This window comes from Eleutherodactylus coqui, chromosome 5 (assembly GCF_035609145.1).
Source record: "Eleutherodactylus coqui strain aEleCoq1 chromosome 5, aEleCoq1.hap1, whole genome shotgun sequence".
NCBI classification, from domain to species: Eukaryota; Metazoa; Chordata; class Amphibia; order Anura; family Eleutherodactylidae; genus Eleutherodactylus; species Eleutherodactylus coqui.
Genome location: NC_089841.1, coordinates 107,780,057 through 107,806,116, shown reverse-complemented (window position 1 = coordinate 107,806,116; position 26,060 = coordinate 107,780,057). Strand labels below are relative to the sequence as shown.

Sequence of the window (26,060 nt, the reverse complement as noted above, 5' to 3'; positions counted from 1 at the left end):
CATAAAGTCAAAGGGTACACCAACCAAGTGTTCGTTTTAAAGCGTGTAACCACATTATTTTAGTTTTTTCATTTTTTCACCATAAATGATCTCAGTTTGTTTTTTAATGGAATTGTACCGATAACGGGTCACATCGTCGATGGAAACAAATCTGAAATTATTCATCTATGTCGGATTTTTTAACAAAGCAATAAAACATTTCTTTTTACAATATTTTTATTGATTTTTGACAACATTGAAGAATAATGATTATAATCATAACATGAAATGAAAGTAATATATTCATGTGGGGAAATAAGCTAGGAAAGTTATGAGATTCCTTGCTTAGACTTGAAAGACATGGCATTTTAACGGGTGTGTAGACTTTTTATATGCACTGTAAGCCAGTTTTTGTGGCAAATTAACCACAATTCTACTGCAATTACCTTAGTAAATCTCCTCTTATGACCATAATAATTACATCAGTTAGGATTGTAGTTATCGTGTAAGTAAAGTAACCCTTTCCAATCCAATTTCGAATTCAGGGTTTCCTAAAAGGCTCTCTCTTTTTGCTGTTATACAATAGTGGCATCTGCTGGCTAAAGCCAGTGTGTGAGCGCCAGAGAGGCTCCGATAGTGGAGTGGCTGGCAATAGACGGTAAGAATACCCTGTCGGATGTCTTCTGACATTGGAGCTGTACAAGCTTCAATCAGAATTTAGGAAGACGTCAGACAGTGGATTGGAAAGGATTAACATGCTGAAAGACCCATAAATGTTTAGAATGAAGGGATCAATTGTTCAGGGGGAAAATCATTCTCATCATGGCATAAATCTTGTAGTATAGAGCCCTTTAATCTCTAGCATTTGAGCAGTAAAGAACGCCCTTAGACTAGTTGGATTGTGGGAAAATTGACACATGTATGGCTATCTAATAGGCAACATATGCCAATACATGCATGTACAGTGTGATATGTAGGAGCCTTCGACTGGAGGCATATGTTGGAAGCTACTTCTCAAAAGTGGTGTGAAAAAAGCCTTACATAGATGGATACTGGATGTATGATGTTGTATGGAGGCATACTGGCTATACGATGGTGTGTGGGAGTGGACTGCAGTAAGTTGGTTATATGCTGGGGTATGAGGTTTTATGTGAGCAATGTGAAGAGGAAATGATATGCTAGACAAAGCAATTACTACTTTTTATAGTGTATTTACAGTTCTTACCAGATGCCAACATACATCAGTAGAACATCTCTATGTACCCTTGTGAATCAAGTCTAACTGGTGATGAGTATCATCATTTGGCCATAAGACCTGAGCACTATATATATAAAGTTGTATATCAGCTGCACATCTTTATTCAAAGCTCCAAGAAAGGAGCATCATCTTCTTGCAATATGAGTATCTAAAGTAGCTTTCCAAAAATTAAATCTGTTTTCCCCTTTCTGTTCTCAGGATCTTCAGGCCTGATGTGAAGCATAATAACTCAGTTCTCGGCATATGATTATTTAACACTAATTGATTTGCTGTATGTGAACATATAAATCACTCACAGAGCCTGTGTTGTGATTGATACTGTTCCCTGTGGATTACCCCAGGCTACTGTGTACTTGATAGACTCACAGAAATCATTTCTAACATTCCCTTAATACAGCTCTGAGGGGACTGCTGGTTCAGGCATTGAAACTGTGAAATAAAAGGATTTTATACATAATATGATGAGCAACTTATCTAATACAAATGACTTCAGTAAAAATCATACATGGAAATTGCATAAATCACAGGCACCAGCTCTCACTGGGTCTCCACCCCAAACGAGTTCCAGAGATATAGGGGAATAAAGTTCACAGATGACAGGAAATCTCCAAAACTTTACAGATCTGTTTTAAAATCCATGAAATAAATCTCCAATTTTAAAATGCCTACCAGAGGTCTCACGCGTTTCAAGGAACATTTGCTTTTAATCGTAGCTAAAAGTTGCAGATGGAAAAGAAGGGGCTTTGTACATGATTGCTACCCTAGAAAGGTAATATAATACCTTAGTTTGATCCATACATGATGGTCGTTGACTGTTATGCAGCTGACACCCATTTGTAATGGCTAAGAACAGAGATAAGTCTGACCTTCGCCATGTAACCTCTTAGATGCCACTGTCAATAGGGACTGCAGCATCGAAGAGGTTAGACACAGAGGGAGGGCTCCCTCTGTCACCCAATCAGCACTTCTTGTGATATTATTGCAGAGTGGTTCTCATGGCAGTCTGTTGCCTAACAATGGCCTCCTAACCTGCCGTGTAAGGGAACCTATAAGGATCTCGCAGAGACAGGGATTAATAAATAAACAATAACAGGTACAATACATTGCCTGCGAACACCTGTTCAAGTCCCTTTGGGGGACTAAAAGAATTTTTTTTTTTAAGTTGGAAATTTTTTCAAAGATCTATAAATAATCCCCAAATATTAAAAATGTAAAAAATCCTTTTTTATATGTTTTATGTAAACAAAAAAACAGGTTTGTAATTTTCTGAACTATTAAAATATCATTTTATTTATTTTGCATGGTACACATCCTAAAAAACAAACACTCATCTCCACAGAATAAAATGTGATCAAAAAGTTGTACTTAGCCCAATATGGTGCAAATAAAAGCTACAGCTCACCCTGCAAAAAAAAAAAAGGCTCCACATATCTGTGTCAGCAAGAAAATAAATAAGTTAAAGGGATTTTCCAGGACTTTATTATTGATGACCTGTCGTCAGAATAGGTAATCAATGGTAGATTGGTGGGGCTTCACCGCTCAGGGTCCCTGCCCAGACAGAGCTGGAAGCAGGTAGGTCGATCAACACTTCAATGTCCCGAGTTAGTAATGCTAGCCCAGCTCCCATTGAATTTAATAGACACTGCAGCAGCTTGGGTTGGTAATGCAGGCACAGCTCATGGAGTTCAATGGTAGCTGTACCTGCATTACCAACATGGGCTGCTACAATATGGACCAAGCTATCTGTCTCCAGCTCTGTCTGTTCTGACAGCGGGCTAGGCAAGCAGATGATTGGCAGGGATCCCGAGTGGTGATCAACTATTAACCTATCTTGAAAATAAGTCACCAATAGTAAAATCCTGGTAAACCCCCTACAAGTGTCTCAAAATATGGTGACAGGAAGCAATTTGAATGAAACCACAAATTTACAAAAAGTTGTTTTTCTTATTACGTAAAAAATATTAATCGCACAGTGAACAGCATATAATTGAAACCCACAAAGCAATACAAAAGTTGCATCTTTACCATTCCACCATACAATTTTTTTTATGTTTCTCACTTCATTATATGGTACATAAAAACACGCCATTAAAAAATCCAGCTGGGCCCACACAAAAAACAAGCCCCCATGCATCTGTGTCCATGGAAAAAATAAAAAAAGGCTCTTGTTAAATGGCTCTCAAACAGACTAATTCTAATTGCCGAATCCGTGATCACCATCCATGTGAATTTTGCACGGTAAAATGCAAACGTTGAAAGGCATGTAGTTTCAATTTTTTTTCCTTCACACTTGCGGATATGAATTGCGTGTTCCGTGAGCGGAAGAAAAATCGTATCGTGCTCTATTTTGTCACGGACTCCTTCCGTTGAAGTCAATGGAGGCATCCGACCCGCAGCCCTTACGCAATTAACATTGCCCATGGGCTGCAGGTACCCACGTCATCACTAAGCGACGGCGTCGGTAATACAAACAAAGGGAAAAGAACCATACTACGAATGGTCGCCTCCGAGCCACTGCGGTCATTTATAATACAGTTTAATTGGGTACGCAGGGTCACCGGCCGCGCTCATAGCTGGAATCTGCTGCGGGCCTGCCCGGACTAAGGTGGAGAGGAAAAAAAAAAGGTAATGAAATATAGGTGGTGATTGAAGGGTGGAAGGGGGGCACTTCTGCTAGTAACTTGCTTACCGTGATGATTTTAGACAGAAATGAAACCTCATATATTTGAAGATGATGAAAGTTTCGGTATACAGTATCTGGGCACATCAAGTCAATAAATCCCATTTCCAGTTTTATTACCGTATATGAATAGATTTAATATTTTGTACACAAAACACTTGGAAAAACCAAATCATTTGAATGAGCTGTATTGGGCAATTTTAGGGTGCACCTCCTCTGCCAGGCTTGGTCTCACTGCCCAGTATAGTAATAGCATACATAATATATAATACACAGATTTTTCATTGCACATTCTCAAATTAAGCCAACTAAAGATGAAAAATGAGCCGCTTGACACTAATTCCCAGGCTTGAGACACCTGTCTTGGTGTAATCAATGATGGTCATTAGGGATATTTTCTCCAATCTTTCTTTATTTCATATTTAATTTTAGTACATGGATCACTGTGGCAAAGGTGGTGAATTATGTGCTAAATGGAGGATGGATCTCGTGAGTAATGCTGTGTATATGTGGGATGGCAGCTATTGCAATAAGGACACTTAATAACCTCCTTCCATTCAGCAATCAACGAGTTAATATAGGAGGTGGTTAAAGGGTGGAAGGGGGGGAACTTGTGGTATTAACTTGCTGACTGTGATGGTTTCAGACAGAAATTAAACCTCATACATAATCCTTTTGATATTGCTAGCTTTTCTCAGTGATTCATCAAACCATAGAGATGAATGACCAGCAATTAACGCAAATAAATGAGTGGAAGCCAGCAGATGGTGAATTAATGCAAGTCTGTGAGGAAAGCATAGAAGACTTCCAAAATGCCTATTGGATCCTTGTCTTATTCATATAGCTTGACAAAATAGGACAAAAAATACAGTCAAGGATAATTCCAAGAGCATCCTTTCCTAATACTGCATTCTAGTGCAAGGTATGTGCAACACCACAATGACCTACCTATCTACGCTACTGTCCAGACATAGACCAGCTAACATTGATGACTGATTGGTTGATGTGTTACTATTCACATTTTGCAGAATAACTCATTATTAGCCAGCTTAAGTGTTTGATCCTTTCACTGCTAGGGAAATTTTGACCCTTTTGGCGATGCAAATAATGCAATAAAACCTTATTTTACCCCCATACCCATGTATTTTTTGAAAGTAGACATTTGCCACATTATAAAAAATGATATTCAGCACTTTACATTCATGGGTGTCACATCTTATTCAAGCGTGAACTGTAGAACTGCAAACGCAACTCATGGACTGACAAATGCTCAAAGCACTCACCAGCATACCTGAACACATAGCCAGATGGAATAACTATGGAATGTACGAAGTATTAGTTCATATTTTTAGTCAGGATACTTAAGCATGCGAGCCCAATTCAAGGGTCCTCGTTGTCTCTTGGGTCCCTACTCTAACAAGACAATTTCCACATGAAACCTGCCTGAATGCAGGGCGATCATCCCAATAGGAACATTCCCATGCTGGAACCAGCGGACCTAACTTGTCCAGGATGGAAAATAATCCAAAGCAGGGCAGGACGCCGTTCACACCAACACACCTTGGAATGTATGCAACACAGAACAGGACTGCTCATACCTCATGTTCAGAAACCTGACACACACAAAACACATAACAGGCATGCAAGAAAGCAAAACCCAAGTGTGAAGGGAAACCAGCATCCTCTAACCGGACGGCTGGTATATATGTGCAGAAGACCAGAGGGGATTTGCTGGCTGGAGAAATCCACACCCAGCTAGCTCAATTATTCCAGACCTGTTTAGCTGTGCTGCTGCAAACCCATATAGAACAACAATCCCAGCAGCAAAACCTGACAATGGGCACCTTCATGCAATTTTACGTACAAATGTAACATTATGTCATAATACACGTATCTTAATACCTTACACTTAATTTTGACTCTGTGATTCAAATGTTTGCTAGCATCTGAATTGTGGAGATTTTTGGTATATTCAGTACTGATGGTTATATGACGATATTAAAGGGGTTCTCCAGGGTAAACGTCTTTTTCCGAAGGGGCCCCACATTCTAACATAGTAATATAGTATGTAAGGCTGATTGAAGACAATGTCCATCTAGTCCAGCCTGTTTATCCTCTCATGTTGTTGATCCAGAGGAAGGCAAATGTAATAAAGACCTACTAGAGCTCATGCTCACCTCTCCTCGCTCCCTGATCGTCTCCTGCTGGCGGCTCCAGGCCTCCACTGTGTCAGCCTGTCATGTCCCGTAACAACTGCTGAACATTGTTATTGGCTGCAGCAGCTTGTTTGGAGATCGTTCAGGCTGACTGCAGCCTGCAAAAATGACATCACCAGGGAGACCTGGAGCTGCCAGCAGGGGATGAGTGGAGAGAGGTGAGTGTGAGCTCTATGAGCTCTTTATTATGTTTATACACTGTGGGACCACTTTGTTAAAAACTTTTTATCTTTTGACAACCCCTCTAATACAATCATATAACCATAAGAACTGAATACACCAAACATCTCTACAGTTCGGATGCCAGCAAACATATGAAACAAAGAGTCCACAAATAGACTGCTTAGGTGTAAGTGGAGATTCAATGTAAAACTGCTCATCTCTTTACACCTCTAATAGAGAAAATAGACTTCTTCCTCCAGATGTGACAATCAAACAGCACATACTGTATACTCTGTAGTTGCTAAGGAGATTGATAATATGAAGAATAGTTAGAGCCCTTTTACGTGGAATGATTATTGTTCACTTTATCGCTGGATAGCAGGGATCTTAATCATTCAGTGTAAATGCTGTCAGTAACTGAGCGGCGAACGATAAGTTGTTCACTTCTTCAGTTTCTGCAGGCATAAATATCAAACGATGATCGGCCCATGTAAACAGGCAGTTGTTCATCTACGAACAGCCTGCTGCTCCCTCTATTTACTGACTGACCATCACTCTTGTGCGAGTGCAGAGGTACAATTGTCCCATGTAAAATGATCCTTACTGTATGGCCTTGTGTGATCATTGGAGGCTATACATGGGGAGAAATAAAAGTAACAGGCTGCCACTTGTAGCTTCCCCTTCCTACCCTTCTCTTACAGAAACAGGAAGATACACTTTTCATGCTACTCACTGGCTTCAAACAAGTGCTAGGCTGAGTAGTGGACTAAATGGGTTGTGCCATGATTGCAAGTTATCTTCTATCCACAGGTTAGGGGATAACTTGCAGATGCACAAGGGTCCAACTGCTATTACCCAGCAAGTTCCAAAGTGTGGGTAGCAGCATGTACGCTGCTGCTTCATTCACTTCAATGGGACTGCTAGAAATAGCCTATTTTAAGGGTATTTTTATAACTTGCAAATATGGCACAATCCCTAGAAGTAGATCTTAGGCCCTGGTCTCTTATCAGCCCTCCCACTTCCCCATTGCCACCTTGCCATGCTGTGTCTATATCAATACCACCATTTCCGTTGTCAAAGGGCTGTGTCCCTATGCACTGACAGTGTCTAATTATCACTGACAGTATGACAATGTGGAGGGGCACAGCCACTTGGGAAAAAGAATTGTAAAGCCCTATTGTCATTTAAGCCTGGGCTAAGCAGAGACTTTTTCTGGAACACGAGTATTTCTTAAGGCACATTTAGACGCAACGATTATCGCTCAAAAGCCACCTTTTGAGTGAAAATCATTGTGTCTAAACGTGCGGCCATTATGAACTTTTCATGTACTATTCGTTCATCGGAGATTTCTAGCAAGCTAGAAATCACCGATGACTCTTATCAGCGCCGCACACTGATTTTCTCAGCGAGCGGCGCTGATAGTATTCTTTCAGCTGGTATTCCACTGGCAGTTCTCAGTGGGACACCGGCTAAAAGCTCCGAGAACAATGCAGCTGTTTGCATATACAAAACAGCTGTTTTGTTCTCAGAGCTATTGCGGCGTTATCCTGCTCTGCCTGCATTAACTCTTAAGTAGCTAATTAGCTACATAGAGTTATGCAAAGATTCCTGGCTAGAGATGAGCGAGTATACTCGCTAACGCACATTACTCGAGTGAGTAGTGCCTTAGCCGAGTATCTCCCCGCTCGTCTCTAAAGATTTGGGGGCCAGCACGGGTGACAGGTGAGTTGCGGCGGGGAGCGGGGGGGAGAGAAGGAGAGAGAGAATATCAGAGTCATTCAAACTGGCCATACATGTTCCATCACACCAGGCAATGGACGATAGAGCTTTCTAGGAATGTTCTTTCAAAGAAAGATCGTTTGTGGATTCAAATATGGCCAATTTATTTCCAGATGATTACTGTTTCACCTGACGAACAACTGATTTGGTTCATATCGGTCATTTTCATTGATTTTTACCTAATGTGTATGGGCACCTTAAATGTAATAGATAATGTGGATGTATCTGGCAGGGGTTGTTGTAATTAGTAGGCCAACTGCGTGAGAGGAAAGCCAATAGAAGCAAGTTTCAGTAGTCCAGATGGCTCATAATAAATACTGGATTAAAATTTGCTTGCATGTTAAGTGGGGAAAGATCAATGTAAGGCGATCTGCTAAGGTGAAACAGGCTGTGGTGTGACACCAGTTAGTAGGACTAATATCTGAAAACTAAATCTTCTAAAACCATTACACAGTATACGGCGAGAAATATCTTATTTCTTCGGATACTTGCACCATTGATATCATCTGTAACGCTTCACTTTATTTAACTTATTCTGATTGTGTCTTGTGTTTCTTTTAATTAAATGATTGTAATACTTGATTAGAAAGGTGAACAGCAGAGTAAATGTTCAGTTCAGCCATTAGAACTGTTTAATCCATAGGCACTGGGCACTTCTTCCCATGGCCAAACATAATAAAACAGCTTTAAATAGCAAAATGTCTTGGTTTTCATTTAGCAACATGGAAATTATTTTGACTACATACTATATCCAGCTCAATCATTTTTACATATAGTACTTTAAGGGCTCGTTCACATGGACGAATTTGCGCAGCTAAGTTACATGTGCAAAAAAATCCAATAGAACCAATGGTTTCCTATGGAAATGTTCAAATGAACATTTTTAACCCGCACAAAAAAAAAAAAATCGCACCTAAAAAGATAGGACATCAGCCTCTGAACTCAGCGACTGAAATTCCCTGCTGCGCAAAAACGCAACTAGCTGACAAAGAGTGCTATAGAAGTGTATGTGAGGGGGAGAGGCAGGGAGATTAATAAAAATCCCCGCCCCCAGAAAGCGCTGTCTCTGATTGGCTGAGCGCTGTGACCAATCAGAGGCAGCGCCTCTAAATGCCGGCTGAGCACTGCCGTGATAGGTCACAGAGGCAGCGCTTTCATGGGGGCAGGGATTTTTCAATCCCCAGCCTCCAGAAGACAACTGCCAGGGCCGGGGAGGAAGGGCCGGGCTGCTCTCCTAGGTGAGTAAAAATCTTTTTTTACTTTTTTTTTTACAGCTAAGGCTGTTTTTCAGGGAATAGCTTATACTTGAAGCCCTTTCTCGAAAATCATTGCTGCGGGGTTGCCTGCGACCCACTGCTTTCAATAAGGCTGCAGCAGCGCTGGGCCGATTGAAAGCAATGGGATAGCATCGCAGACTTCTGCCACAGCTGTGACAGCTGTGGCAGAAGTCCACGATGTACTCCTGTGTTTTCAAAGGGGCTGGCGCTGCTGCCACTAGCCCCATTGAGAACAATGAGCGATATTGCAGATTTTTCTTAGCGCTGCGAGGCTTGGATAAAAAATGGCAAATGAGTATGAAACCATTGAAAATCATTGGTTTTCATAATCATGCGTTTTCACTCGCATCGCAATAAAACATTTCGCTAGTGGGTAGGGGCCCTTAGAGAGAATATTCCTGGTAATATACCTAGAGCTAAAGAGTAGTTTAGGGGTTAATCCCTAATCTCGCTGTTTCATACAGGCAGTGAAGGTAATATTCATGCGTTCTATGGATTAATGTGTAATAACCCTAGAGGTCTAGTATAGGTTACAAAGGATCATTTTGTTTTCAAAGCTTTTATCCTATTTTGGTAATAAAACACCAAGGGAATTTTTTTTTCTAGTGTGGCAGGCAATGTGTTAATAAATGTAAAAATCTGTGATTGCCACATAGCAGAGTTCCATAGATAGATCATTTGCAATTGTCAGCAATTTCAATTGCTAATTGTAATTATCAGTTGGGGCAACATTGTTGAAACATGGTGCCATAAAATATTCTTCGGCCCAGATTTATTAAGACGCATATTTCATATGTTGGAGGAAGCTGCGCCAAATTTATTAAGAGGCAGTCTGTGCGCCAGAAAATTAAATCTAGACCGACATAGTTTTGTATCATATTTTTATACAAGATTCTGGTGTAAATCTTAGAAATTGTGTGTCCATAAGGAGCCGCGTCCTCCCACTAAGCTCCACCCACTTTTTGAAAAGTGCTGAATGTGGGGTTCAAAAAGTAAAAAAAAACAATTTTTTTTTTTTGGGGGGGGGGGGGAACATGCACTGAAATTTGTGACTTTCTTTACTGACTCAAGTGTGTTGATAAATTCACACACCCTCCCCCCTCATGCCCATTGTGATATACTCTAAGCACTGGTGTTGACTGCTGCCTATATATACAAATTTATTTTTCTAATTAATTTAATTTTTTATTTATTTTTTGTTTTATTTTTTTCGCATTATCATCTGAAAGTGAACCTTTCGATTGGGTTTTAATATATTTCAGACCATAGAGTGTTAACTGTTACGAGCTGCATTATTTTTCAGGGAATGATGACAGGTAGCATTAGTTCTCTTAACCTGACACAATTTATGGATCCTACTATCTTCGTTAAGTAGATGGATAACAAAGAGTGTGGTAAGATTATACAGCGTTGGTGGCATTCGCTAGCACTCTTTCTCAAGCGTCCGGATAAATAGATGCCTGAGGAAATGACATGAACTCTCTAGAAAGCTTCCATCTGATTATACCATATGGCCAACAAAGGTATCATCTTTACCCGCTCCTTTGATTGTTTTCCCCTTACAAATTGCATTTTCTGTTGGTGAACAAGGTTCTGCGCTCAGCTTGCCGAAATGCGATCTGGCTATGATTTCAATATGAAAGTGTAACATCTTAGCATTTCACAGACTTGATGTAAAGAACTGACTTTGCTAAATGGTTTGAGGGCATGGATGGAACACTTGGGAAATGAACTATTAACAGGCTGTTTTATCTCTACCTGAACATTATAATTCCCCACTATTTATCACACTGTTTTACAAATTACAGGGAGAATGATATCTGATGACATTGAGTAATCCTGAGTAATCCAGTAAAATGTACAGCCTACTAGATAATTGGACCTATTGTTGCTCTTCACATCTTCACTATGCATGCACTGGAGACAGGAGCCACAGGCTAAATATGCTGCCTATTGTCTACTTCGCTAAATAAAAGCTACCAGGATACAGTATTCTTAATTTGCCCATTTGGATTGATTTTCTAAAAGTCACACAATGTGTGATCATTGTCACCTTGAAAAAGGAAATTTACAGTTTCACATATAATTAGCGGCAATTCTTTGTCAGAAGGGTTAAAGAGGAGTAGAATGGTTCACACACTGTGCCTCCTCTATTTTTTCCATTAACTTATTAGTACTTTTATGCTATTACCCTATAATGATTTAATGTTGTTATTTGCCATGATGGTTTGTTCACCCCCCCCCTAACATTATTCCCACCTACTTCGCCCCCGCACTGCAGATGATAGTTTGGGTTTTTTTTATGGATATTGATTGTAATATGTTAGTAACACCATGTTTTTAAAAATGTTTTCCATAATATTTTACAGATACTGTTTCCTTTTAATGCTATTGTAAACCTTTAACCCTGCTTTACTACAGCTTTCCGGACAAACATTAATACTGCATCAGGGTCAATTTTCACCTGGTTTGCATTTTGACCTAAAACAATAAAAAATATATGAAGATATCTTTTTTTCTGAAGGTATTTTTACAACAATTGCCAAGTATATCATCATCATACATATAAGAGCTCAATACAGTTTTGTTGTAATACAATAAATGAAATGAATAGCACACTGGTGGCACCAGTCTGAGAATTGGGTTGGATGAATTTTAACCCGGGGTAGTCATCCAGAGTTAATTTATGAGCATTGTATGGAAGGGGGAGGGGGGGGGGTGTAAAATTAAAGCAACCCTCCAGTTTCGAGACAAAATTCTGTTCTGAGACAGGAAGGGGCAGGAGGTTTATTACCTTATCATCCAGGGTGCCTGCAATAATTTTCAGACTACCTAATTTACACTGTGCACTGCTTACTGACTGGTTAGTGTTGATCATGTGAGCAGTTCTAGCCAATCTGAGAGCAGGTATAATGCATAGGTATTTGAACACTATCAATGCACTGTGGGGCTTGGTTAGCCTAAAGATTGCATCAGCCACCTTGGACAACCCACAATGGGAAGGGGCAGATTGGAGGGACGACAGAGATGAACAACTGCAGCTGATATACAAAGTTATGTCCCAAAACTGCAGTGTCACTTTTAATCTAAATCTTTTTTTAAAAAGTTTCTATTACCTCCCGTGTACTTTCCATGTAACAATTGTAGAGCATCTTTTCTTATAACTGCACACTGTGGTGATACTCTGTTATTCTGCATAGAAATTGACAAATGGGTTTTAGCATTTGGAGGAAGTGGGGGTGTCTCCACACAGTCCAATCAGTGCTCAATCCAATCACACCACTTTGATAGGAGGAATGGTAACACTCAGATACAAATTCTATTCATAAACTTGTAGGAGGAATAACAGAGGAACGGCACACTCGATGGCCTCAGGATGTCCTATGTCATGGCAGTTGATTTCCTATTAATTTTAATGTGATAACTGCAACTGTAATGGAAACCAAGAGAAAAACAGCAGTTTGTATTGTACCACAACATTTTCCATTTAGCATACCAAACACTTCTAGAAACCCTTTTCCCTTTATACTTTAAAATATTGATAGTGCTGGCCCTCTTAATTGCCTTAGGGCAGTTTTACACAGCACAACTATTGTCCTAATAGTCACTCGATAAAGCGAACAAACAGTTGTTCCGTGTAAACACAGTGGGACGACCGGTGAGAATTTGTTCACTAGTTGCTGCAGTTCACCTAAAAATAGTCGCTGGTTCATTGATTACCATCTGGTATAAAAAGGCAATAGTTTGTCTTTCAATAACTAGCCAATAACTTTGCAGGAAGGTGTGCAGTTCAGCAACTGCGAAAATGAACTGCTTTTTTGACGACCTGTTACACACTGTGCATTAGTATGTTTTGATATTCTAAGACACTACATGCTGCTCACGTGGGCAACCCTGGCCAATCAAGGCGCCATGTGGTGTCTTAAGGCCCATTTACACCAGCCGATGATCACTGATAAAAATCGCTAATCGGTGATCGTTTTAGCAATCATCGTTGTGTCTAAATGTGTGCCCATCATGCACTTTTCAGGCACTGCTAGCTGATCGTCAAATTCAGTCCAACCTAAAAATCATCGGCCAGCCTTATCAGCAGTTCTCCACGGGGAGTGCTGACAGCATTGTTTCCCCGTGGAGAACAAAGGATCTGAATGCAGATCAGAGCCCTCAGGCTATTAACTGCATTCAGCTAAGGCTTCATTTGCACACTTAATTGCTATTAAGTAGCTGGGTAGCTACTTAATAGTTTATCCAAAATGATCGCTCAAAGCTGTCACTCAAACTGTCCTTTGAGCGATCTTTTAGCGATCATCGGCCCGTGTAACTGGGCCTTTAAAATAATGATACATACAGTATGCATCAGGTAGTCAAAGAAGCGGTGTGGCCATCTTTGTCTGTCCTGGACCAGAGGATCGCTGTAAACTATTTAGGGTAATATTCTCAACAAATGGCCTATGGATATATGTTTCCATCCACTGACAGTAATTGGAGCTCTTATGTATGCATGTCCGTATTTTCCGTTTATTTCAGCTTCCATGGAGAATATCTTCCCAATATTTGTACTTCTTCTTGTATTCATTACATATAATATAACACTTCCTGGATACATTTTCTGGTACACAGCTCCACTTAGAAGTCCTGCTAAAAGAAAACTTGTTTCTATATAAATAACAATCTGACAAGCCGTAGAGGAACACATTCTCTTCTGTTCCATAGGATATAGCTCTGCATGAATCCTTTGCTGGAGCCCTGCAAATACTGTATTTATTAGCGCAGCATACATTTGTGTCTACAAACTAGCTATTATATCCCCATTAAGAGGGAGTGTAAATAACACCGCTATCCACCATGCCTAATACTGATAGGAAATTTTAGATATACTTTAATTCTAGTTTAAACAGGTGCGTCCCCCCTCCCTCCCTCAGATGGCTTCCTTCTCTTTTTCCATGCACGTATTTTATAATAAAGCCAGTCTATTTATTTTCATTGCCCTGGGATACAAAATGAAGCTTCTCTCTGGATACAATTGTCTTCTAAACAAAGGCCGCAGAGGATCTGTGTTGTATCCCATGGCTGCAAAGTAACAATTCTGCCTGATAATATAGATAAATAGCTTAAAAGCACTGAGTGAAAACTAGAAACCACTGCATTTAATATAAATCACAGCGAAGAGAACACACTCTTGTAAATGGGGAGAATCCATTCCTAGGTAGGGTTTAATTACAAGATAATGAATTTAACTACTAGACCACTAAACATAGTAGTAAAATTAAGGGAATAAATCTGTTTTGCAGACCTATTACCCAGTCATAGCAGCATTCATGAATCAACAGTGTTGTTTTTATGCTTAGAACACATTGATACATGAACCCCACTATAGTCCATGACTTTATACTAAGGAGACAATTATTTATTACTCATTGCTTGGATTGAGCCAATGCCTTCCAGTGTAGGAATCAAGAGGAAATCTAATGCAATGTTTTCATAGGACGTGTAGTGGTCCAGAGCACAGAGACGTGTTGGATGCAGTTCTTGACTTTCCATAATGGATGAGGGTCTGGAGCAGGAGACCTCTCTCTCCTACGGCAGCCCAACAATTAGCTGCTCCAATTTAACACCTAAGACGTCGTCTAAAGCAGATGATTACACATATTTGTCATATTCCTTGTTATCAGGCTGAGAGGAGGTCACATATCTCTAGTCACTCTCCTTTAGGGTATGTTCACATTTTTATGACGGTCTCACTCATCTACATTGGGAGCTTCCACTCATTGCAGATTCTGGCAACACCAGTCCTCTTTAGTTCGGTTACTAATATAGATGAGCGAGTATACTCGCTAAAGGCAATTGCTCGAGCGAGCATTGCCTTTAGCGAGTATCTCCCCCACTCGAGACTGCAGGTTCGGGTGCCGGCAGCGGGCACGGAGCTGCGCGGGAGAGCGGGGCGGAACGGAGGGGAGATCTCTCTCTCCCCCCTGCTGACAGCGGCTACTCACCGCTCCCCCGCGCCGGCACCCGAACCTGCAGTCTCGAGTGGGGGAGATATTCGCTAAAGGCAATGCTCGCTCGAGCAATTGCCTTTAGCGAGTATACTCGCTCATCTCTAGTTATTAACTTTGGCCTAAATTACATCAACTGGAAAATCACACTAACTTTTCTCATTGCTAGATGAATATGGATGTAAGGGCTCTTACCCACTGACAATAGATTTTCCTGCGATACGAGAGTGAGTGAAAATGCATGATTATGAAACCAATGATTTTCAATGGTTTCATTCTCATTAGCGATGTCTGCACTCAAGGCTCGCAGCGCTAAGAATAATCTGTGCTATCGCTTATTGTTTCTAATGGGGCCGGCGGCGGCAGTATCAGCCCTGTTGACAAAAAAGGGAATACATCGCACTCCCCTGACACAGCTGTGACAGCTATGGCAGGGGATTCCCTTATCCCCGCGACGCACATGTAAGGGATGCCTTATTAGTTAGCCACTAAAGCGTATCTCTAATAAAGGGTATTTTCTGCGATGGCACATGGAAGGTTTCCAGTATGAATATCTTTATTAAGTAGTCAAGATTTATTTAGCTGGCCCTATACTTTTGATAGTTGCCTGATCAAATGCTCATTAGGTGTTCTTCCCAACTTAAAGGGGTTGTCTCGCGAAATCAAGTGGGGTTAAGCACTTCTGTATGGCCATATTAATGCACTTTGTAATATACATCGTGCATTAAATATTGGCCATACAGAAGTTGTACACTTAGCCACTCCGTTGCTGGCGTCCCCGTCTCCATGGCTCCGTCTAATTTCAGCGGCTTGCGCAGAAGGGTCTTCTCCCTTCTGGTCGGTCCGGGCACGAGCGGCGTTCTGGCTCCGCCCCCTTCTACGCATCATCGCGTAGCTCCGCCCCGTCTCGCGTGCCGATTCCAGCCTCCCGATTAGACGCTGAAATTAGACGGAGCCATGGCGACGGGGACGCCAGCAACGGAGCAGGTAAGTGAATAACTTCTGTATGGCCAATATTTAATGCACGATGTATATTACAAAGTGCATTAATATGGCCATACAGAAGTGTATAACCCCACTTGCTGCCGCGAGACAACCCCTTTAAGCATACACATGCACTCTTGGTGGCACATGCATGTTTTTACAAAGGGGGAAAAAAAGGGATGAGCTGCTGCCAGACAGCTCTGGCTTCCACTTATTTCCCGCAGATACAAAGGATCAGGCATGCTGAAATCCAAAATACCCAATCCTTTATTCGCATGATATTGGGAGGCCCCATCGAAAATTGTCAGGTTTGTTCAACATTTATCTAATGTGTACGGCCACACAGCAGTAAACATAGAAACACCATGAAGTTACTGATATATTTATTGGAATAGACCTTAGTAAGGACTTAACAGAGAGATGTGAATAATAGAGGTGGACATACTGTACTTGTTTCATAATCTAAACGATTTTTTCCCCTTCTATAGTGGCTTTAAATCATTAGTGACAAGGAAATTGACAAGTTTTAAGCTTTGCTCTGCACTTTCCAGTGAGGGATATGAGTGTGATTAGAGACCTGTTTATTAAGCAGTGATGCTACCTCAGGAGAGCCATGTACGGCCTGAGTACATTATATTAGTGGTCGGTCTAATCACTGTTGTCTCCAACAATGCACCTGTTCTCTTCAGGGATCCCTGGCTGATATTAAACACAATAGTCTACTCCTGACAGCCTCGCAAGACTGGAGAAATACAGTGATTTACTGAGGAAACTCAAGACTTTAAATAGAATTCCACTAGGACAGGAATACAGCACTTGTAGTTTAGACTTCACATCTCAACAATGTGAGGTGGACAAGCTGTCCTTTACTTAATCACATAGCACTGCTGGTGCAGAGGACGACATAATGGACTGTTGGGGGTGCTTTCTGTTCTCCAGGCTACAAATCATTTACTCACTGTGCATGAAATTATTATAGAACCACCTTTGTGGGAATGATATTCTGTTCCTTTCATACTACTGTAGTTATTTTAGAGGCAGACAATTGTTCATAATGTGTAAAAGAACATATGCAACTATGAGCTTCTGCCGTTTTGCCCTTACATACTTGTTATCTGTATAACACAATGTAACATAGTATTGATGGTTCCTTTTTAGGAGGTGTATTCATTAACAGTTTCCCATGCTATACCCCAAAAAATGGGACTATATAATTTGTTTAATAACATTTACAAACATATATAAACTTTTTTTTTTTTTTTTTTTACTTTAGGCCCATTATCGGACTTGAACATACAATTACTTGATTACTCATACAGTATAGTACACTATATTGTAATATGCATTCTATTGCACCTCTCAATGTTAGCCTACTAATCAAACCTATCAGGATGGAGGGGTGAGGCGATAAGGCAACAGAGGAAGCCACTTTACTCTGTCTTGAGGCTTATATACCGCAGTCAGCTTTGATTGGTTACAGAGTAACTGCACTTTTTACAAACTTTTGATGTGTTAAGAGCGGTATGTCAAATGTTCTGATCAGTAAGGGTCACACTGCTGAAACGAGGGGTCTAGAGCAATTGCCCAAGCTTTGTGCCTCTTTGGCTACCATTGCTGCCTATCCACTCCTTTTATCTGATGAAGTCTATAGACATCTTTTATGGGAACTCTACTCGCCCATCTTTAGTTGCTGAGAGGTCTGACAGGCAGTGAAGACAGCTGAAGGGGCACAGCGCTCGGATGAGTGCTGCAGTCCCTTCATTTTAGTAATCAGCAGAGGTCTCAGCAGCGGGACCACCACTGATCTGTTGCTTTGCACCTTTTGGAAACTTTTGACATGTCAGTTACTCTTTAAATGACTGAGATCAGTGATCTGAAATTGCGGCCTTCATGTTTCAGCTGTTTGACTAAGCCGATACCTGACGGGTTCCTGAACCTATTTGATCCCATAACGACTGTATGAAATATAGATACACATCATAGTTTATGTGTGTGTGTGTGTGTGGGGGGAGGGGGTGATGGCCCCCCCCATCACCCCCCCACACATAAACTATAATGTGCATCTACATTTCTTACAGTCGTTATGGGATCGAATAGGTAACTCCCCCCCGAGTTAGTTTACTGCAGGTCATATTCCATGTTGAGAAATATGGCACAGGCCATATATTATTTTGTTCGTTTAGTAATCATAATTGAGCCAGTTGATAAATATGTTGCTTTTGGCGAGTGAGAACATGGAGTGGTGTCATAAACAGTCCTGTCTGTTACATTTCCCAGAATCCAGGGAAGGGTCTATTCATCTAGGCAGATGATGGAGTGGAGCAAAATGCTATTTTGTGTCAAATAGTATAAAGCAGGAGAGGAGAAGCTGGAGGCTCATCACAGAATCCCAGATACAACATTTTTTGAAAAGCCAAACTGACCTAGGGCACGACCTGTAGAACATGCCATGCACTTCTCTAGGAAATAGACTTCTTGCTCTGTTATAGAAGAGCTGTGATCTGCTAATTCGATTATTCCTTGGTTAAAAATACATCAGTGCTCATAAATCTGGTAGCTGCTGCCTTTCTCTGTGTAATGCTGCATTTGGACTTAACGATTATCATAAAAAAATCATAAAAATGAGCGAAAGTAAGTGATAATTGGTTTAAACACAACGGAACGACGCATAAGAACCATGCACTTTTTGTTCATCGTTCAGTTTCATCAGGACTAAAAATCATCATTGGACCACTCACTTCTTGTTGTGTTTAAACACTCCCGCTCAGTGTTTCATGTAGGAATATGGCACACTGAGCGAGAAGTTAACAAGTCTCAGCAATAATCTTACTGTCCTAACAGTTCGCCCTATTGCAAATGAGTTAGCGCTGACGTCACTTACTCATTCAGTCCAGTGAATAAGCAGTAGTCAGCAGCACTCCCCACAATACCAAAGTATGGTGGAATAGAAAAGATAATGGTGCTCGCCTTAAAGGGACTGGATCCACAATCCCCGAGTAATTCAATAATGAACTGTAAAGGCAGCACTCCAAGCAGCCTAATAGATGCAAACAAATAGACCTTATTAACCCATGGTACGAGCGCCAGCAGCGACGTTTCAACCCGCAACGGGTCTTTATCACTCACTCATTCAAATGAGGATCAGCTTGTTTAAGTTAACAAAGTTTTTATTTGTTTTTTTTAGAAAGGTCAAAACATATTAAACATGACTTTCAATATTACATTACAAAGTTACAAAGTTGGGCAAAATGCCAGAATTACATACATCAGTTATTACTTCTTACAGAGTAAAGTAAGGCCGGCTGCACACGGCCGTGACGGCTCCGCCGCGGAATATTCCGCGGCAAAGCCCGTCACGGCGCCCCCCAGAGACCCCATACTTACCATCGGATCCGGCGTTCCCGCTCCCGCATGACGCTTCCCCGCCCACCGCAGCCGCGTCATGTGACACGCCGGCCGCGGCACGTGACACGCCCACCGTGTCACATGACGTGGCCGGCCTTGTCATGTGACGCGCCGGCCGCGTCATATGACGCGGCGGTAGGCGGAGAAGCGTTTTCACGCTATCTTTGGCTGTGCTACAGCGGGAGATAGCGTGAACGGACGGCTTCCATTGACTGCAATGGAAGCCGTCTGCGCGTACACCCACGGCAAATAGAGCATGCCGCGGGTGAGGACGGGAGATTTCACGGTGCGGAATTCCGCGGTGGAATTTCGCACCATGAGCACTGAGCTATTAGGTTCAATAGAACCTAATAGCTGCGGGCAACGCAGCTGATTTTCGCCGCGAATTACACAGCGGAAATCCGTTCGTGGGAAGGAGGCCTAAAGTAAAATTCAAAGTTTTATTCCTTTATTAGATAAACCCCTAATGAAACAAACTATAATCAGCCTGAAGAGACCTGAAACAAGAGTTAAGCCTGGTTTAGACACAACGATTAACGCTCAAAAGATTTCTTTTGAGCAATGATTGTTGTGTGCCTTCAAACGCAGGGTGATTGCTCAAACGTTGAGCGATCACTTTGTGCTCCAAGCGCGGGATGCAGAAGACAAGCGGGGCCGCTTGTCTTGTGCATCCAGCTGTCCTCTGCTCAGAGTGCCTGGTTGTTATACAGCTGTGCGCTCCGAGCGGGGTATGCAGACCACAGCTGGACCGCTGTGTTCTTCATAGCCCGCCTGTGTTCAGGGAGCAGGATACAGCTGAAACAATAGTATCAGCTGTATCCCGCTGTGAGCTCCTGATAAGGCTGATCGTTGTCTTTCTGCATGCTTAAAGGCGACGATGAGCGACTGCTTAACGAAAACTGCACGATGTCAGTACAGTTAGACACAACAATTATCGCTCAAAAAACGGCTTTGAGTAATTTTTAGCAAAAATCGTTGTCTAAATCAGCCTTAACATTTAGGGAGAGACGTGTATAAAGACAGTGGGGAAAACACATAAGGAGAGGATCAAGGAGTGGGGGGAGTCGGGCTGTGCTTGTAGCCTGTCATATCGGTGCACCTGAGTTGAAAGGGTACAGAAAACTGTTCTGTTGATTTAGCTCCATAGATATATACCTCATATATTTGTTGGGAGAGTAGAGGATGTACTTGAAGGTGAGTTGGAGTCCCCTGGGAGGGTCACAGATCTAGCTGTTGAGTTCCATAGTGAGCGAGTATTGGTGAACCAGCTTGTTTAACCCCTTAAGAACCAGGCTGTTTTGTATTTTAAGGACCAGACACTTTTTAGGGATTTTACCCATGTGGTAGTTTTACTGCCCTATTTTTTCTTTAGCTACCAAAATTATTTTTGCTGCGTTTTTTTTCCCCGTGACATATAGGGCTATATTTTAAAATATCGCTTTCACTGACTTTTTTCCCCGTTTTTTGTTTTATTGGGGGTAAAAAGCTAAAAAAAAGATTTAACATTTATACTTTTTTTTTTTTTTTTTAAATTAGTATATTTACGCTAAAATCAAGTATCGGAATGGATTCCTCATTTTTTGATATATAATATATATGGTTTTGGTTTACAGGGTGCATACGGCGAAGGTTTTGGTTGACGTCGGCTTTGGATTATTTTCTTTCTTATGTATCTATTGTTGTTTTAGGGCTTATTTAGACGACCGTATATCGGCTCGGTTTTCACGGCGAGCCGATATACGGTGTCCTTGTCTGCAGGGGGGGGGGGATGGAAGAGCCAGGAGCAGGAACTGAGCTTCCGCCCCTTCCCTGCCTATCACCACCATTTGCAATGGGAGGCCCGGGACGGGAGCGGAGCTAAGTAACAGCGCTCGCCCCCCTCCTATTGCAAATAGTGGCAAGGGGCGGAGAGGAGGCGGGAGCTCAGTTCCTGCTCCTGGCTCTTCCATCCTCCCCCCCTGCAGACAAGGACACCGTATATCGACTCGGCGTGAAAACCGAGCCGATATACGGTCGTCTAAATAAGACCTCATTCTGTAATTTTGTTTTACTCATGTATGTAATTATGTGTTTTTACTATCTATGTCCCCCATGACGTCATATAAGACCTCCTGGAGGACATTCACATGTTGTTTTTTTATTTGACATTTTTCCACTGTAGCTGGGGCATCCTTAGGAGCCCCAGTTACAGGGAAAAACATCCCCTGTAGTGACACTAGTCACTGGCAGAGCTGGTCAGGGTCTAATACGACCCTGCTGTTCTTCTATAGCAGGGAATCCCATCAGTCACGTGACCGCCGGACTCCCATAGTGAAAGTTACACTTCTGCTTTCACTTCGCTCATTAAGCGCTGTGTACTTGGGGAAGGAGAAGACAGAAAGGGTTAAAAACCCCTCCTGCCTTCTCCTCCGGGTTATCGGCTGTCACTAACAGCTGACAACCCATCCTGATTGATTGCAGAGCAGGGGGCCCTAATTTTACATACGGATGGGCTTTAAGTGCGGGACCAGGTGCCATAAATTTACATTGCCAGGTCCTAAACTGGTTAAAAGGGGCAATAGGCTGGTTCCATAAGACGTTTTAAACATATGTTATCAGTACTTGATCAGTATTTTCCTCTATATTTACTAATACTATGAATTATTAGGAAATTATAGTGCTAGTGTTTCTGGTGACGCAGTGCGCCACACACCTGTGCTATATGGTACATCCATTGCGATCCCCACCCATTACACACACAGCTCTACTACATCCATCCTGACCTCACACATCACACACACAGCTCTACTACATGCCACACACAGCTGTAGTACATCAATCTTGATTCCCACAGAAGACAAACACAGCTCTACTACATGGTACATTCATTATGATCCCCACACATCACACACTAAGCTCTACTACATCCATATTGATTACTACAAAACACGACACCCACAGCTCTACTACATGCATCCTGACCCAACGAATCACAGTTTTACTACATTTATCCTGACCCCCACACATTACACACATTACACACATTACACACACACACACACACACACACACACATTACACATACAGCTCTAGTACATCTATCTTGATTCCCACACATTACACACACAGGTCTGCTACATTGTACATTCATTATGATTCTCACACATCACACACACAGCTCTACTACATCCATCTTGATTCCCACACATTACACACACAGCTCTACTACATGCATGCTGACCCAACACATCACACACACACAGCTCTGCTACATTTTACATCCATCCTGACCCCACACATGGGACATGACACAGACAGCTCTATTCCACACATCACCAGACTCCTGGATACAGTTATCACTCATGGTCATGTAATTCCTGACTCCACCCACACAGATGATCACATGATGGTGACATCATCACAGGTCCTGGTGTCTGCTGTCAGCTTATTCAGTATACAGTACTTTCTACCAAATTGCACAATGGCCCCTCCCACAGCAGTGAGATCACTGAAAGTTCTTAGGCTCACTGTATCTCTGTGGTGGCGGTAGGTCAGTGTCTTCTGTCAGGACCACTGAGTTGTGTCTGAGATAATGACTTATTTGTATTTTCATTTTGTTGTTTTTGTCCTCCCCTTCCAAGAGCCTGTGTTGTTAACTGTGTTGTTCTTCTGTCTGTCAGGCTCTGTGTTTTATGTATGTTGTAGGACCTGCGATGACGTCACCAGGGGCGGAGCATGAGAAGCACTCACATACTAACTGACAAGTGGTTGTTAGCAGTTTGATTGTCTACTGGACAAATACTGATCTGTATTTGCCTCATAGAAAAGAATACAAATAAGGAGGCAAAAAAATGAAAAATAAAATATGGCCATTGGAATAGATACACAAATTTACATTAACTCCATATTACAGTCCACAAAACACAGACCAAATGCAGAGGCTTATCTGAAAATGGACTGGGTGTTGCTTTTTATCTAGGCAGCTATCTTGAAGATGGTCTGATGTAGAAATAAGTTGTGTCAGTGCTAGGAGGTAGATGAATGGTGCATGAACACCCATTTCATCAATTATTACTGCATACTGTAGATATTCTCTTGAACACATAAACTTTAACTTTTGTATATAGTTCAGATTTACTTTCAGCTCTTCTGTAAAGTGTAACTCAAGACATGAAGATCACAATTTTCTATCAGCTGTTGTTGAGGGATATATTGTTGATGAACATGTCTCAGATTATTCTATATACGCATGTAATAATTCTTTACATATTACAAACTTAATGTGTATTTTTTTTTTCACCAGGTGGGAAAGCAAAGATGTAGCAAGTCTTACAGATAAGGAAAAGGACTTGATGGAACAGCTGAAAGATATGATACAATGTGGAGAAAAGCCTTCCTGAAGACATTGATGGTGACTTCAACAAGTTCGTCAGAAGATTTAAGAGACTGTACCGGGCAGAAAAGTTCAGTGATTCATGACTATTCAACAATGAATATTTGGTTGTTCATACATATGGGGCAGTTATAGCTGTGCTACAGTACACCTAGATGAGCTATCAGTACATAGATGTAATGTTTTACATGTCAATGCCATTCTTGGCCTGTTGCCATGGATTTTGCAGTTTGGATGCAGATTTGAATAATAAAAAGTATTTTAAATTTTTTTTCTTTTTGGAATTAATTGATTTTGAACACAAACACTTCTATTCCTAGTAGGCATAGTTACTATCAGGTCTACAGGATAGGTGTAGATTCTTTGTATGGACATGGGATCGGATCATAGGGATAATTACCCTTAAGCCTCTACTATCTTGGACCTGAGACACCTTTCACCATTCCACTAAAACAATAATCCAAACAACTGATAAACATTTTATTAATTCATTAACCATTTGTGGGGTATTACTATCAGTAGTACAAATGGAAAATGTCAAATTTAGAAAAATGAAAATTTTTCACAATTTTCTCTAAATATCAGAATCATTTGGGTGAGTAAAATCATTCCAAAATTGCTATCACATGAAGTTACACGAGGTTGCCAAGAAGGTCCGAACTGTGAAGCGGTTATGGTATTTTACGTAATTTTTTTTACTTTTTTCCTTAGATTTACCCTTTTCCTGAGCTATATACATTACAGCAATAGGTGTACATTTTATTAATTTACAATATAATGCTGCTGAAGAATCGTGCATTCAGTTTGGAAAAATTACTAGCTATGTTCAGACTACGAAAAGAGTTTGTCTCTGGCACCGCCATTCTTGAATTCTTTACCATGGCCGAATGTAACATGGTAGTGATAGAATATAGCACACTGTATGGCATGAGAAATTAGATGAAAACATCTACCACCATAGTTACAACATGAGACGGTGAGGAGACTCCAGGCGTGTCTAACTGGCCCTACTGATAGTAACCTAGTATGTAAGGCCAAAAAAAAACATCTGTTCATCCACTTCAATCTATTACCCCCAATGTTGATCCAGAGGAATGCAAAAAAAAACTACAATGAGATAGAAGCCAATTCTCCCATTTAAGGGAAAAAAATCCTTCCTGACTACAATCTGGAGATCGGAAGAATCCCTGGATCAACAACCCTTCTGAAGTTATTAATGATTATAACATCTAATATTGTATTGTTCAAGAAAAGGCATCCAGGCCCCTCTTAAAAAAGGTTATTGAATTTGCCACCACCACATCCTGAGGCAGTTTTGTTATGTTACAATAAGTGAACAATAGCTTTCTAATAGAACTCAGAGCTTTCTTAGAACATAGAGCTTTCTAAAGGAACAATAGCTTTCTAATAGATTAAGATAACTTTCTGCACTATGCTATTACAATCAAGGTAAGATTTGTCACATCTATATATGGACACAACCTATGACAATACCATATCTTACTAATGGGGGTTGGGAGGCTGTCTCACAAAGGCATCCCCATGTTAAATAGACCCACTGGTCTTGGCTTTTCTAATGGCCCTTTTTCACAGGCTGAGAAGCTCACGATTCTCTTTTGCCCAAAAGGTCATCACCAGCTTGTTCACGCTTGGGCATCCCGTTTAAACTGTGCAATTCTTGTTGAAAATTGTGCAGTCCTCATGCATTTATCATTCAACATTTCACATTCCTATATAAAACACTGAATGAACAGTGTTTAAACGTCATGATTAGAGATGAGCGAGCACCCAAATGCTCGGGTCCGCGTTATTCGAGTCGAGCTTCCCGTAAAATTCGAGAGCTCTACTCGAGTAACGAACCCCATTGACTACAATGAGAGACTCAAGCATTTTTGTATGTGGGACGCCGAGTCTGGAGCTTTTTTTTTTTCTTGGTTCGTGTGTTCTCTCCC

At 41.2% G+C, this 26,060-nt stretch overlaps 1 protein-coding gene across 3 annotated transcripts in view; it reads left to right on the top strand.

Moving 5' to 3' along the window:
* The window catches only part of KIAA0825 (KIAA0825 ortholog), a 379,136-nt gene extending 354,758 nt beyond the window's left edge, over positions 1-24,378 (top strand). For all 3 annotated transcript variants that reach the window (XM_066602996.1, XM_066602997.1, XM_066602995.1), the window contains exon 20: positions 24,019-24,378. In XM_066602996.1, coding sequence (XP_066459093.1) covers positions 24,019-24,115 — 97 coding nt within the window. In that variant the 3' untranslated portion in view covers positions 24,116-24,378. The remainder of the gene's footprint in view (positions 1-24,018) is intronic.
* The last annotated feature ends 1,682 nt before the right edge of the window (positions 24,379-26,060 follow it).